This window comes from Hyperoodon ampullatus, assembly GCF_949752795.1.
Source record: "Hyperoodon ampullatus genome assembly, chromosome: 3".
Classification (NCBI taxonomy): Eukaryota; Metazoa; Chordata; class Mammalia; order Artiodactyla; family Ziphiidae; genus Hyperoodon; species Hyperoodon ampullatus.
In genome coordinates this window covers 786,395-802,596 of record NC_136916.1, presented here as the reverse complement: position 1 = coordinate 802,596, position 16,202 = coordinate 786,395, and the positions used below count along the sequence as shown (strand labels likewise).

The following is a 16,202-nucleotide window of genomic DNA, read 5'->3' as shown; positions in this document are numbered from 1 at the left end:
TACAATTTCAGTGATTTTATTTATTTTTCTTTCCTTAATGCACTAGCTGGAACCTCCAGTACGGAATTGAATAGACGTGGTTTCTTGTTCCTGATGGTAAAGGGAAAACTTTCAGTTTCTAATTATTGTTAGCTGTCGGTTTTTCATAGATGAAATTTATAAGGTTGAGGAAGTTCCCCTCTATTCCAAGTTGTTGAGAACTTCATTAGGATTGGATATTGGATTTTATCAAATGATATTTCTGTACCTATTGCATTAATCATGTTCTTTTTTTCCTTTTTTAGTTTAACATGGTGAATTACATTGATTTTCAAATGATAAACCAACCTTACATTTCTGGGACAAACTTCATTTGTTCAGAGTGTATTTTCCTTTTTATATACTTTAAAAATTTAATTTGCTAAGATTTTATTAAGACGTTTTGCATCTATGTAAGATTATCAATGTGTAGTTTTTTTTCTTTAATAGCTTTGTCTGGTTTGGGTATCAGAGTAATACTGGCCTTATAGAATGAGTTGGAAAGTTTTATCTCCCATTCAATTTTCTGGAAGAGTTTGTGTAGAATTGCTATTCTTTCTGTCTTAACTGTTTGGTAGAATTCACCAGTGAAGCAATCTGTGCCTGGAGTGTTCTTTGTGGGAAGGTTTTTAACTACAAATTCAATGTCCTTACTAGTTCTAGGACCATGCAGGTTACCTGTTTCTTCTTGAGGGAGCTTGCTAGGTTGTCTTTAAAGGAATGCATCTCTTTCATCTAAGTTGTTGAACTGATTGGTATAAACTTGTTTATTCTTTTATTAACCTTTTAACAACTGTAGAATCTGTAGCTATTGTTACCTCTTTCGTGCCTGGTATTAATCATTGTGTTTTATTTTTTCTTGATCCATCTGGCTAGAAGTCCATCAGTTTTCTCAGTTCTCTCAGAGAATTCGCTTTTGGTTTCATTGATTTTTCTCCATTTTTCTTCTTCACTTTGATATTTATTCTTTTCTTTTTACTTAGAGTTTCACTTACTCTTATTTCTCTAGATATTTTAATCATACATTTAATTTAATCTAGTTATGTTTGCATTGAAAGGGATTTTGGTGATTTCAGGGGTGAATATTAAGAAAGAATTCTCTTAAGTCTACATTCATCTATAGAGAATTTGTCTTTTGGACAAAGACATTCAGAAACAAGTGAGCACCTCTCTGGGGCAGGACAGCAGTAAGATGGAAGGCAGTCTCCACTGTCCTACTCTCACCGTAGCGCTGACAGTTCAGAGATGCATCTATTTTTACATCCTTCTGCCTGTTTTGAGTTTATGTTGCTCTTCTTTTGCTAGTTTCTTAAGGTGGCAGCTTAGACTCTTGATTTGAGAGTTTGATTCATTTCTAATGTAAGTATTTAGTGCTATAAATTGCCCTTACAGAACTTCACCTACCTGTCACACATTTTGGTGTTACATTATCACTGTTTTCATTTTCATTCAGTTTTATTTTTTAAAATTCCCTTAAATCCACTGTACCTCAATAAAAATTTTTTTCCTTGAGACTTCCTCTTTGATCCATGATTATTTAGAAGTTTGTTGTTTAGCATTAGATTTTTCTATTACATGATTCATTGTTAGTTTGATTCCACTGTAGTCAGAGAGCACACTCTAAATAACTTAAATCTTTATAAATTTGGTTTTTGGTGTGGTTGAGTTCTTCATATCCTTGCTGATTTTCTATCAGTGTTGAGAGAAGGATTTGAAATCCTCCAACAATAATTGTAGATTTGTCTGTTTCTCCTCTTAGTTCTATCTGTTTTTGTGTTTGCAGCTCTGCATACACGTTTAGGATTATGTCTTCTTGATTGACCATTTTATCATTATGTAATGTCCCTCTCTGTCTTTGGTGGTTTTCTTTTTTCTGAAGGGTACTTAATCTGCTATTCATATAGCCACTCCTACCTTTTTTTTAAACTAACGTTTGCATGGTGTATCTTTTTCCCTTCTTTGACTTTCAAGCTGCCTATATCATTATATTTGTAGTGAGTTTCTTGTAGACAGCATATAGTTGAGTCATTTGTAAAATCCATTTTCTGAAACTCTATATATTGATGTATCCATTGGTGTGTTTAAGTTGTTTACTTTTAATTATTGATATGTGAGAGCTTAAGTCTGCCAGCTTAGTTTCATTTTCTGTTTTTTCCTTCTGTTTTCTGTTTTCTTTCACTTTTTTTTTTCCTGGTTTTCTTTGGATTACTTGAACATTTTTTTTTGAATTCCATTTTGATTTTTCCATAGTGTTTTGAGTGTATCTCTTTGTGTAGAGTTTTTGGTGGTTGTTATAGATATTGTATTATACATAATTTATCATAATCTACTGGTGTGACATTTTACCACGTGAGTGAAGTATAGAAACCATATCTCCCTTTAAGTCCCTTTATCCTCTCTCATTTATATTTGCCTTTATTTCCTTCATATTGATAACTGTATGAGACAATGTTATAATTTGTGCCTCAACCATCAAACATCATTTAGAAAACTCAAGAGGAGAATGAAAGTCTTTTGTATGTACCCATGCTTTTATTCTTTCTGTTCTTTTCTTTCTGGTGTTGCTAATTTCCTTCTTTTATCATATCCTTTCTGTTTAAGAACTTCTATTCTTTGAAGTATGTCTGTTGGTGACAAATTCTCTTAGTTTTCCTTTATCTGAGAACATCTTGAATTCCCCTTTATTCCTGAAGAATATTTCCACTGGATATGGTATTCTGGGCTGACAGTTTTTTATTTTCAGCACTTGAAAAATGTTGTTGCAGTCTTTCTGGACTCCATGGTTTCTCCTGAGAAATCTGCTGTTATTTTAATTGTTTTTCCTTTATAGGTAAAATATTGTTTCTCTCTCATTGCTGTTAAGAATTTTCTTTGACCTTAGTTTTATGGAGTTTGATTATTATGTGTCTTGGCAGGAATTTCTTTGGGTTTATTCTGTTTAGGGTTTGCTCAACTTCTTGAATCTTAGATTTATGTCTTTTTCCAAGTTTGGGAAAATTTCAGACATTCTTAGAATGCATTTTCAGTCTGACCTTCTTTCTCCTCTCTTTCTGGTGCTCTGATTACATGATTGTTGGATTTTTTGCTATGGTCCCACAGATCTGGAGGCCCTGTTTATTTATTTAAAAAAATTTTTTTTCAATATACTTCCTCTTTGTTGTTCAGATTGGGTAATTTCTGTTGTTTGTCTTCAGGTTCATGGTTTCTCTCCTATGTCTTCTCCATCCTGTTGCTGAGCTATCCAGTGAGTTATTTTGGTTTGTAAATTTCATTTTCAGAATTTCTATTTGGTTCTGTATATCATCTATTTATTTGCTGAGACTTTCTGATTTTTCATTTGTTTCATTTGTCTTTGTAATTGATGATCGAAGCATTTTTATGATGGCTACTTTATTTTTTTTAATAAATTTATTTATTTTATTTATTTATTTTTGGCTGTGTTGGGTCTTCGTTGCTGTGCGCAGGCTTTCTCTAGTTGCGGCAAGTGGGGGCTCCTCTTTGTTGTGGTGCACAGGCTTCTCATTGCGGTGGCTTCTCTTGTTGCAGAGTATGGGCTCTAGGTGTGTGGGCTTCAGTAGTTGTGGCACACGGGCTTAGTTGCTCTGTGGCAAGTGGGATCTTCCCGGACCAGGGCTTGAACCCGTATCCCCTGCACTGGCAGGCAGATTCTTAACCACTGTGCCACCAGGGAAGCCTCATGATGGTTACTTTAAAATCTTATTCCAACATTTATTTGAGATTATTTCATCATCCGTTTTACTTTGGTATAAGCATCCATTCATCGTCCTTTCTCATTCAGGTTGTGACATTCCTTGTTCTTGGTATGATGAGTGATTTTTTATGTTGTCTTGGACATTTTTGGATTATGTTATGAAACTTTGGATTTTATTTAAATCTTTTGTTTTAGCAGGACTTCTCTAAGTGTAGGTCTCATGGTGTAGGTCTGGGGTACTACACGGTGCATGTAAAAATCCAAGTTCCCCACTTAGACTCCATTGAGAACCTGGTGGTGTAGGGTGCCTCGTTACCACTGGGCAGGGGGTGGTAGTTCGGTCTCCCCACTGGGCCTCTGCTGACACTCACCTGGCTAGGAGGGGGAGGGTGCTTTATTACATGCTTCCCATGGGGCCTCAACTTAAACCGTGGGAGATGAGCCTATTACTACTTGGGGGTCGTGATTTTTACTTTATCTTGAGATGATCACGTGATTTTTCTTCTTTAGTCTGTTGATATGGTCATTCATTTTTGAATATTGAACTAATATTAATCCCGGGATTGGGATTGGTCATGATGTCTTACCCTATTTGACATTGCTAGATGTAATTTGATAATATTTTGCTGAGGATTTTTGCATCTGTGGTCATGAAAGATACGGGTTAGTAGTTATCTTTTAATGTTTTTGTCTGTTTTTGGTATCTGGGTAATGTGGCCTCAGAATGAATTGGGAAGTATGCACTACTCTTTTCTTTTTTCTGGAATTCTTTATGTAGGTTAAATCTTATTTCTTTGTTAAATGTTTGGTAGAATTTACCAAGGAATCCATCTCTACTTGATGGTTTCTTTGTTGAAAGGTTTTATGTTGAGAATTTTATTTCTTTAGTAGATATAGAACTATTCAGATTTCCTTCTCTTACTGAGCTTTGGTGGTTCATGTCTTTCAATGAATTTGCACATTTTATTTAACTTACTTCATATATTGGCATCAAGTATAACACTCCACTATTATTTTCTGATGTCTGGAGGCTCTGCTGTGATGACCCCTCTTTCATGAGTAATACTGGTCATTTATATCTTCTTTTTATTCTTGACTAGTCTGGAAAGAAGTGATAAATTTTATTGATCTTTTCCAAGAATAGCTATTTGTTTCATTGATTTTCTCTATTGTTTGCTTTCTATTTTATTTTGTTTCTGCTCTTTAAATTTTTCTTCTGCTCTCTGGGTTTAATTTGCTTTTCTTATTTAATTTCTTAGTTGGAAGCTTAGGCATCAATTTGAGACCTTTATTTTGTAATATAAAGTTTTATGCTGTAAATTTCTTTATAAGCAGCATATGAACTGTGTCCCATAGACTTTGGTATGTTTTCATGCAAATTAATATATCTGAGGATTTTCCATATATCTTCTTATGGATTTGTAGCTTACTTCCATTTTATTATGAGACAATGTTGTGTATGATTTTAGTTCTTTTAAATTTGTGGATGTTTGTTTTATGGCTTAAAATATGGTCTGTTTTGGTAAATTTTTCCTTGTGCATTTGAGAAGAATGTGTATTCTGCTGCTGTGTGTGGTGTGTTCTATAAATGTCAGTTATGTCCAGGTGGTTGATAGCCTTCCTCAGGTATTTTATGTTCTTTTTTTGCGGCATGCGGGCCTCTCACTGTTGTGGCCTCTCCCATTGCGGAGCACAGGCTCTGGACGTGCAGGCTCAGCGACCACGGCTCACGGGCCCAGCTGCTCCGCGGCATGTGGGATCTTCCCGGACCAGGGCACGAACCCATGTCCCCTGCATCGGCAGGCGCACTCTCAACCACTGCGCCACCAGGGAAGCCCTATATTCTTATTAAGTTTTGTTTTGTTCATTCTGTTGATTACTGAGAGGGGGGTTTTGAAGTGTCCTAATTGTGGATTTATCTGTTTTTCCAGTTAGTTCTATTGTTGCTTTAATCTTTTGAAATTCTATTGTTCGGTGAACACACAGTTAGAATTGGGTGTAATTGGCTCTTGATCATTATATGTCTCTCTATCTCTGATAATATTATTTGTTTTGAAGTCCATTTTGTCTGATTTTAATGTAGCCATTCCTGCTTTTTTTGATTATTGGTTTCATGGAATATTTTTCTCCAGCTTTTTACTTATAGTGTATTTATATCTTTATATATAAAATGGTTTCTTTTAGACCACAGATAATTGGGTTTTCCTTTTTCATCCACTCTGATGATTTCTTTTAATTGACGTTTTTAAATCATTTTCATTTAATGTGCCTACTGATAGAGTTGAATTAAATTTACTATTTTGCTTGTCGCTTTTATTAGTCCCATTTTTTCTTTGTTCTTTTTCTCCTCTTTTTCTTCCCCCTTTGACTTAACTGAAGTTTTAGAAATGATTCCATTTTGTATATGCAATTAGTTCATCAGTTATACTTTTTAAAAAACATCTCAGTGGGGCTTATAATATATGTCTCTAATTTACCTTGTCTGCCTTTGAACCGTATTATACAGTTTCATAAGTAGTCTAAGAGCCTTACAAGAGTGTGCTTCGAATGCCTCTCCCTGTGTTTGTACTATTGTTGTCATACATTTTACTTTGACATGCTATCAACCCCTTATCGCAAAGAAGCTTTTATATTTATTTTTACCATTTCTCCATTCTTTTGTGTAGATGTGTGTTCTGTCTCGTATGAGATCCCTTCTGATTGAAGAGCTTCATGAACAATTTTTTTAGCCTGGGTCTTCTGGCAGTGAATTCTCTCAGCTTTTTTTCGTCTGTGAAGTCTTTATTTTACCCTCATTTTCAAAAGATTTTTTTTCTCTGTATAGAATTTTGGGTTGGCAGGATATGGGTTTTTTTCCCTTTCATCACGTTAACTATATCACTCCCTTGTCTTGTGGATTGCATTGTCTCTGATGAGAAGTCTCTTTTAATTGTTATGTTTCTTCCTCTCTCTATAATCTGTCTTTTATTTCTGGCTGTCTGCAAGGTGGTCTCTTTATCCTTGGTCTCAGCAATTTGACTAAGATGTGTCCCAGTCTTTACAGGGTTTAAGTGTAATTTTTTTCTGGTGGTGGTGGGGAGCGAGTTGGTCCAGTCCTGCTGCTGTATCCGTGTGGGCTGCAGCAGGGGTGTGAGTTTAGGATCATCCCATCACTGTCAGCCTAACTCCAATAGAGGCCTTGGTCTTGAAGTTGCCCAGATTCAATTTGTGTTGCTAAGCAACACAAGTTAGAGCATCTTGAGACTTCCTGTCTGAATTTATCGCCAGGGTTAATTTTCAGATAACATGAGGTAATTCAGAAGTGATATCACTGTAAATATATGCTCTTTTTTTTAATTAAAGGAGGTTAGATTCAATGAAGAACAGCGAAAGGAAAAGGATCAGCCTAATGAGGCACCTGAGGAGAAAGCAGCCGCTTTACGTAAAGCTAGCACTGCTTCCCGCAGGAGTGCACTGGAGAAGAAGCAAATCAGTTTGGGAAGGAGTCAGATGACCAAGAGATTAGAGCCAACATTAATCTGGAAGACCACTGTTGATGCCAAAGAGTATGTAGACACTTACATGATGGGTTTTCTGATACATCCTTGCTAACCACACAGTTGCCCAACTTTTCACATAACTTAGTTTCATCAGAGAAAACTACACAGGAGATAACTCGCACCTTCCTCCATAATACACGTTGGTTCCTTCCTGCCCTCTTCATGTTCCAGGCAGAAAGATTTGACGTCAAACAGCATTTGTGTGCAGAGCGCTACGGAGGGAGAGCCCAATTCACTTCCATGTGGTCGGTGAGTCAGGGCAAATGACACACGAAAAAGATGGTAAAAACACATGGAGGAATCCCATGGGAAATGTCAATATTGTGGTAGGGACCTGATTAAGTAAGTGTTAGAAGAATTCCGATTTAAATTATGTGATTAAATGTACCATTCTGTGTAGTTAATTAGGGAAAACTTCATAGACGTGGTATCTTGTATATTAACAACTTTAAGTAAATACTATAAAAAAGGATAGAACCACAAACATATGAATGAATGGTCTGAGTAAAGTGGACACTGGTTTGATGAACGTCTGAAATATACAAGCCTAGTTCCACTTAGGACCCTCTGTAAATTGGTGCCAAAGCAAAGATGAAGGGCCAATGTTACCAACACGTAAGCAGTCAGAAGCACCTAGAGCACTTTTTAAAGTTTAGCAAATAGGTTAAACGTTACAGCCTATTTTTATTCCATGTCATCCCCTTATTGGGTTAAGAACTGGGTCCCTGCTGGTCACATGGGTCCCTCACCTGCAGGGATTCTCAGAACCACAGGTGGTTGTATTTTGGGTGCAAACTCAGAGAGCTGGCAGAGGAGTCCTGTGGAAGGAGGAGACATGCTTGGTCCTCTGAGTCTCACTGATTTTGGGGTGTTTGACCTTTGTGGCCCTGTTTGAAAGAGTGAGTCTGAAAATGACATGTATGGGCTACTCTGTTAATGGGGCGGTGAATTATAAAATACTGCTTTTTGCGTGTGCTTATTTTCTTCAATTAAGAATTCACTAAACAAGTATTTAATGCAAACCCAGTACATGCCAAGGTGTAGACTAAGCTTGAGAATATCCAGAAAATCAGGCATAGGACCTGCTGCAATGTCAGGTGGGCAAGGTCGAAAAACAGGCAACAGTGATCCAGGACAGACTGAAGGACCTTCCCAATGATGGCAGCCTATGAAGACCTGTTTCTAGCACAAAGAAATACTGGACAAAGTGTTTCTCCGTTACATAAAATGCATGGCTGTGCTTGAAGGACAAAAGGGACCTCTCAGGTGTCAGATGAGACTGGAGCTCACAGTCATTCTCTGTGTTAGGAAAACACATCATTTGGATGCATGAAAATGATGGAATATTTGTATACATTTCTATTTTAATTTCCTGTTAGCGTAAAGTAATTAATAAAATTAATATTTCTTTAGGAGCAAAAGCTCACTAAGAGACACCCAAGAAGAAAAACATGGAGGAAGACTTGAAAAGTCCAGACCATCTACTTCATCTGGAAAAGCACAGTTAATTCGGTGAGTTTCTGTTAACATGACCAGTTCTTTAAAGCCACCCCTATGCAACAGGCTAGTTAATGCTGGTTAATGGTGTTTTACTTTAACATTAGGGTCCTAAGATATCTATATTGACAGTTAGTAGGAATGCTGTAAAAATGGTAATACTGGGTTTCTTTAAGTATACTTACAGAATATCCTTTTAATGTGGCATTACTTTAATACAGTGATCTACTGGTATTAGTTAACTCTTTGTAAATGAATATATTTAATGCAAAAAGCAGTTAACTAAGTGGTAGCAAAACTGGGCTCTTACCTGATCTCTGGCCTCTGAATAATCATGTCATACAAAATTGTCATCCTTCTTAGCCTTACTTTACTGGTCACTGATGGCTCTGCCAATTCTAAAGTGATAAATGTTATTTCTCATTAAAACAGCCATTAATAGAAGGCCAACTAATAAGCTTCTTACCCAGTTTTCAGTTTGATGACAGAAGTGACATATCTGGGGAGAAGGTTCAGCCATTTTTACTCTAAGGTGGTGGTGGGAATAAATGGCAGAAATTTCACATTTTAAATTTGCACACTTGGAACAAACAAACTTTATGACACTCTACAACATGTATGCCATTTTGGGGAGTTAGACATAATAAACTATTAATTTTTTGACAACTTTTTAAAACTTTTTATTTTGAAATAATTGTAGATTCACAGAAAGTTGTGGAGATAGTGCAGAGAGGTCCCATAGACCCTTCACCTAGCCTCTCCCAATGCTTAAATCCTACATCCTATGTAACTGTGGTACAAGATCAAAACCAGGAGATTAATACTGGTACAATGTATAGGTATAGTTCAATGTCATTTTACCCCGTGCAGGTTTGTGTGATGACCATGGCGACCAGGCTAGAGCACTGTTCACCCCGCACAGACGTCCCCCTGCTGCCCCATTATAGCCACAACCCCCGTCATTCCCACTTCCTAGAAACCATTCATCTGTTGGCTATTTTCATAATTTTGTCATTTTGGACCACCATATAAATAGATTCACACATTTTTTATATTGACTTTTTTTCAACACCATAATACCCTTGAGATCCACCTAAGTTGTTGCATGTATTAATAGTTTGTCCCTTTTAATTGCTGGATGGCATTCCATTGTATGGATATACCATGCAATGGTAGTTTTTTAAATTATTCACATATTAAGGCACCTTTTAGTTGTTTGCAGTTTTTGGCTATTAAAAAATAAAGCTGCTATGAACAGTCACATACAGGTTTTTGTATAGATGTAAGTTTTCATTCCTCTAGGATAAATGCCCAGTTGCTGACATAGATAGTAATTGTTTGTTTAGCTTTTTTAAGAAACTGCCTACCTTTTCCAGACTGGCTGCACCATTTTATGTTCCCACCAGTGACGTATGAGAGACTCAGTTTCCCCTCATCCTCGCCAGCATTAGGTATTGTTGCGTGTTGTATTTCAGCTGTTCTAAAAGCTGTGTAGTGATAGCTCATTGTGGTCTGAGCATTTCCCTAATGGCTCATGGTGTTAACATCTTGTCATGAGCTTATTGCCGTCCCTTTATGCTCATCAGTGAAATGTCTCTTTATGTCTTTGGCTCATTTTCTAGTTGAATCATTTGTTTTTTAAATGTTGAGTTTTGAGAGTTCTTTATCTATCCAGGATATCCTTGGTTGTATATGTAGTTGGCAAATATTTTCTCCCTTTCTGTAACTTGTCTTTTCATCCTCTTAGTAGGGCCTCTCAGAGAACAATTTTTAATTTTGATGAAGTCTGACTTATCAGTTTTTTCTTTCATGGATTGTGCCTTTGATGTCACGAAGCCCTTGGTCCTGAAGATTATCTCCAATGTTTTCTTCCTAAAAGTTCAATAATTCTACATTTTATATTAAAGACTGGGATCCATTTTGAGTTAATTTTATATAAAGTATCAGACCTAAGTCAAGATTCATTGACCTAGGTCATTTCTCCAGCACCATTTGATGAAAAGGCTATCTTTCCACCTTTGACTTGCTTTTTCACCTTAATCAAAAATCAGATGGGTGTACTCGTGTGGGGCTATTTCTGGGTCTTTATTCTGTGCAGCTGACTTTTATGTCCAGCCCTTTGCCAACACCATACATTCTTGATTACTGTAGCTCTGTAGTAAATATTGAAATCTGGTAAAGTGATTCCTCTCACTTTATTATTTTTCTTCCCAAAATCGTTTTGACCTATTCTAGCTTTTTTCCTTTCCACATAAATTTTAGAATGACCTTGCTATATCTAACAGAAAAAACTTACTGAAGATTTTGATAGAAATTGCATTAAAACTCTGTATCAATTTTGAGAAAATTGATATCTTTACTATGTAGACTCTGCCAATCCATGAACACTGTATGTCTATTTATTTAAGCCTTTGATTTCTTTCACCAGCAGTTTGTAATAGTTTTCAGCATATAAGTCCTGTACATGTTTTGTTAGATTTACATCTAGAAGTAGAAACGCCAGTACTATGTTGACTATCAGTGATCAAAGTCCTTGCTTTTTCTCAATCTTAGGAGGAAAGCATTCAGTCTTTCACCAGAAAGTATGATGATAGTTTTTGTACAGATATTCTTTATCAAGTTGAGGAAGTTCCCCTCTATTCTTGGTTTTCTGAGAGTTTTAATCACCATTGGGTGTTGAATTTTGTCACATGTTTTTTCTACATCAATTGGTATGGTCATGTCATTTTTCTTCTTTAGGCTGTTACTGTGGTGGATTACAACGGCTGATTTTTGAGTACTGAATCAGCCTTGCATTCCTGGAATAACCCCCACTTGGTCATGGTGGGTTCATTCTCTTTACATGTAGCTGAATTACGTATGCTTAATAGTATGTTAAGGATATTTGCATCTACACTCACGAGGGATAGTCAGTAACAGTGTTTTGTTTTTGTTTGCACTTTGGTTTTGATATCAGGCTTCATAACATGTTCCCTTCTCTTCTGTTTTCTAGAAGAGATTGTATAAAATTGGTGTTAGTACTTCTGTGCCTGTTAAAATTCTCCAGTGAAATCATCTGGAACTGGAGACTTTTGCTATGAGATTTTAAATTATGAATTAATTCCATTAATAGTTGTAGTGCTGTTCAAATTATGTGCTTCATATTGGTTAAGTTACGGTAGTTTGTACCTTTAAAGGAGTTGGTCCATTTTATCTAAATTGTCAAATTAATGTTCAGTTGTTCATAGTTTTCTCTTATTATCCTTTTGTTGTCAGCAGGATCTGTAGTGATATGCTACGTTTCATTCATTTCTGGTACTGGAAATTTGTGTCTTCTCTTTTTTTGTCAGTCTTGCTAGAGCTTTGTCAGTTTTACTGATCTTTTCATCGAGCAGTTTTTTGTTTTTTACAGATTTTTCAAGTTGTTTTTCTGTTTTCAATTTTATTGATTTCTTCTCTTTATTATTTCCTTTTCTCTGTTTTCTTTGGGGTTGTTTTGCTCTTCTTTTTCTAGTTTCTTTAGATGTGAGTTTAGATGACTGAATTGAGACTTCTCTTTTCTTATGTAGGCCTTTAGTGCCATGTAGTTTTCTTTCTGCATTGCTTTAGCTATGTACAAAAAAACTGATATATCTCTGTGTGTATGTGTGTGGCTTTTTTTCAGTTTTATTGAGATGTAATTGACATACAGCTCTGTATAAGCTTATGGTGCACCCTATGACTTGACATACGTGTATTGTGAAATGACTGCAATAGGCTCAGTTAATTTACATCCCCTTATGTTGTTGCAAATAACTCTGTTTCTTGTGATGAGGACCCTCAGACTTACTCTCTAAGCGACTTTCAGATACACCACACAGCAGTGTTAGCGTAGTCATCTCGTCGTACACCACATCCCCAGCACTTACTTATGAGATACCTGTGTGTAGCGTTTGACCACCTTCCCCCAATTTCCCTCCCTCCACCTCTGGTAACCACAAGTCTGATTTGTATGAGTTTGCTTGTTGTTTTGTTTTTGTTTTTTATTTTTAGATTCCACGTATAAATGAAATCATACAGTATTTGTCTTTCTCTGACTGATTTCACTTAGCATAAGTGAACCCTATGCTAAAAAAATAATGCTGCAGTGAACATTGGGCTTTACTTCATTTTTAGGTAGACCTGATCTACCAGATTTTTCTCTTTAACCACTGCAGGTTTCCTGACATCTTTTGGGCAAGAGGCTACATAAAAGTGAAAGTCAGCTCCAGGCACTTCAGTTCAGGGTTTCCCCCCACTGTGGTCCAGAGAGCACAGGTGCACCATTCTGCACTTTTTTTTTTTTTTTTTTTTTTTTTTTGTGGTACGCGGGCCTCTCACTGTTGTGGCCTCTCCTGTTGCGGAGCACCGGCTCCGGACGCACAGGCTCAGCGGCCATGGCTCACGGGCCCAGCCGCTCCACGGCATGTGGGATCTTCCCAGACCGGGGCACGAACCCGTGTCCCCTGCATTGGCAGGCGGACTCTCAACCACTGCGCCACCAGGGAAACCCCATTCTGCACTTGTGAAAGTACAAGAGTTGGAGCTCTCTGTGCTGAAAAACCTTTGAGAAATTAAGAGAATGGTAGAACCTTAAAAATAATGAAACTTGACAATTACCCATCCTCCTACTATGCTTCCAAATGGAAAAGACTAGGAAAGAGTTGTATGGAAGAGAGCACCTGGGGGGATGGAGAGAGAAAAGGAGGGAGAGAAAGAAAGAAGATAAGGATGGATTCACTATGTTCCCAAGGGCTTGAGTGAACTAGCCTGTGTCTGTGACCTTGATGTTGAGTTAGAAGCCCCTAGAGCAGTGAGGAATAAAGTGAACTCTCTTTGGTAAGGGAATAAATGCCTTCCCTTTGGGGCACTGGCAGCACTGCCCAACTGAACTTTCTGCAGTAATAGAAATGGTTTATTTCTGAGCTGTCCTGTACGGTAGCCACTAGCTACCTATGATTATTGAGCACTTGCAATGTGGCCAGTGTGGCTGGAGCACTGAATTTTTAATAGTATTCAATTTTAAGTAAGTAAATAAAAGAAATGTACATAGAAATAACCACATGTTAAGTTATTCAACTGCTATGACAAGTTGCAGTCTTCAGTCATTTACCTAATACCCTTGCCATTTCTTGCTATGTTCTTTATTATTATTGCACCCATAGCAAAAATACTGAAATGCATCTGCTACAGAGACGTGTTTACTCACCTCCTCATATAGATATTAACAAAGATCTTCCAGAACTCAGAAGGTGTTGGTACCTTATCCATTGCTTATGTACATGTTGCTGAAATAGTAACATTATAACCATGTCCATACTGTAGCATAAGCATACTTATTATACATTGTTGTTGTTCTTAGTAAGAGTGCTGAAAAGATTGAGGAAATTATTAGTGAGAGCTCCTCCGAGAGTGAGGACGATGAAGAACCACCTGACTACCTTCAGGAAGCAAATGGAGATTTGCCGTCAGAATACTGGCAAATTCAGAACCTGGTGAAATATTTGAAGGTGAGAGAGAAACCTCTTGTACTCTGTTTGCAATGTTTATTTAAAATGTTTTCCTAAAAATGTATGTTCTACTTCTAAGTTGACTGTATATTTCTTTCAAGTAAGGGTACTAAGTATCCCTGTTACTACTTAAGTGTGCACAGGGGAAGGTCCTGTTACCCTGAGGACAGTGAGGTTAGTCCTCATGGAGCAGCTGGGCTGCCAGGTACCAGCCCTCTCCCCTAGCTGCGGAGCGGGCAGCGGGCCATGGCAGCCGTCAGATATTGTGACTTGCCACCATTTTATGATCTGCAGTATGATGCGGTGGAAGGAGCAGGGAGTCTTGGAGTTGGACTTAGACTAAATTCTAGGTTGTGTCACTTACTAGCAATGTGACTGTTGAAAAGTTATGGTTTTGAGTCTTAATTTTCCCAACCCGTGGAGTGAAATTAGTAATACCCACTACAGGATTATTTTAAGGACTGAGAAAGCACATTTGAAGCATGTGGTGTGGTGTCTGATACATTGTAGGTGCTTAAAATATGTACTGGTCCATTTCCATTACTCTCAAGTAATAGCCCATGTGTGAAAACATTTTATAATCATAAATAAATAAATGGCCCATGTAACAGGGTATCAGTATTTAAGTCCTTGAATATGGGGTGGGGCAAGGAAAATGATTTACCCAAGCCCAGATTAATATTCATTTCTGATATTGGATAGTGGATAGTGATAAATGGCGAGGCCAGGTCTAAAGCGATAGCCCAGAAGTACTTGTGAAAACAACATTTTGACTTACCTCATCTTGTCCTCCTGCATTTGCTAAGCTTTGCATAGTTCAAGATACTTATGTGACTCCTAAATTGCTAAAGGGTGCTTTTCCTGTGCCTCTGAGGTCATCCCAAGCTGACAGGTGAACTAGCCTATATGCACATTTTGGTGAATTCAACAAAGGCCCTCTGCGTGGAGAGTCTGGCAGGTATAAGTAAGCCAAAAAAGCTTTTCCTAAAAGAAAAATATGCCTGCTTGCCTGGTGGACACAGTCTCAGTGGCAATTCTCAGCACTTCTCAGAAAAAGTTTTTTATGTTTTCCTGAATCCTGAATCCCAAGAAAAATTAGTCAAGAAATTGGGAAAACGGGAAGTTAGAATTAAAATTTGACAATTCAAATTTAATAATCTTCCTGAAGACATTACTGGTTCAGAGGAATCTACTGACATCATGGAGAGCAAGACCAGTTGATTATCTCGGTAATCATTCCACAGTGTACGTGGGTATCAAATCCGCACATTGTACACATCAGATACAATTATATTTGCCAGTTATCCCTCAATAAAGTTTTTTAAAAAAGAAAATTCTGGCAGCAGAATCAAAGGTGAAGGTAGACATTTCCAGGCATCAGGACGGGACCCAGTAAGAGTAAAGTGGTCACAGCCTAGGTGGTCAGCCTCACTTGTAGCTGTTGCCGTGCTCTTAAGTAATGTGTATGTGCAAGTCATTCTTGCAAAAATAAATGATCTGCTGATATGCATCATATACTTCATACAAGTCCTATTAGTGGTGTTCTAAGAAATAACCAATTTGTAAAGCAAAGTAAGTCGTTAGATTTGAAATTTTGACCTGTAGATTCTCTGTAGCCTTGGTGAGCTTGCTAGGAGATCTGAATGGTATGTCATTTGGATGTACCCGGGCATTGTTTTGTGTTTGAATATTCACTATATTGTATATATTATGTATTACAATTTGTTCTTTCCAAGTAATTTAACATAAGAAATGCAAAGAGAGGAAGATGTGAATGTGGGTTGTGCAACACTGCATCATGAAACCAGAAAGTGATCTAAAATCTTAATTAGCAAAAACAGCATAGACCTCAATGGCCCAACCAGAATCAGGGCAGGCAGATAAAATATTTTCATCATTAAAAAAGGAAATGAGCATATATGATGCAAA

At 37.2% G+C, this 16,202-nt stretch overlaps 1 protein-coding gene across 3 annotated transcripts in view; it reads left to right on the top strand.

The window, feature by feature from the left end:
* ODAD2 (outer dynein arm docking complex subunit 2) overlaps nucleotides 1-16,202 on the top strand; it is a gene marked incomplete at both ends in the record, with an annotated part of 182,237 nt that overhangs the window by 24,393 nt on the left and 141,642 nt on the right. The window contains 3 exons of one of the 3 annotated variants that reach the window (XM_079699667.1): nucleotides 7,076-7,275; nucleotides 8,683-8,781; nucleotides 14,126-14,273. In XM_079699667.1, the coding sequence (XP_079555793.1) occupies nucleotides 7,076-7,275; nucleotides 8,683-8,781; nucleotides 14,126-14,273 (447 nt within the window). Of the gene's footprint in view, nucleotides 1-7,072; nucleotides 7,276-8,682; nucleotides 8,782-14,125; nucleotides 14,274-16,202 lie in introns of all 3 variants that reach the window. The other 2 variants (XM_079699668.1, XM_079699666.1) reach the window with 2 other exon arrangements.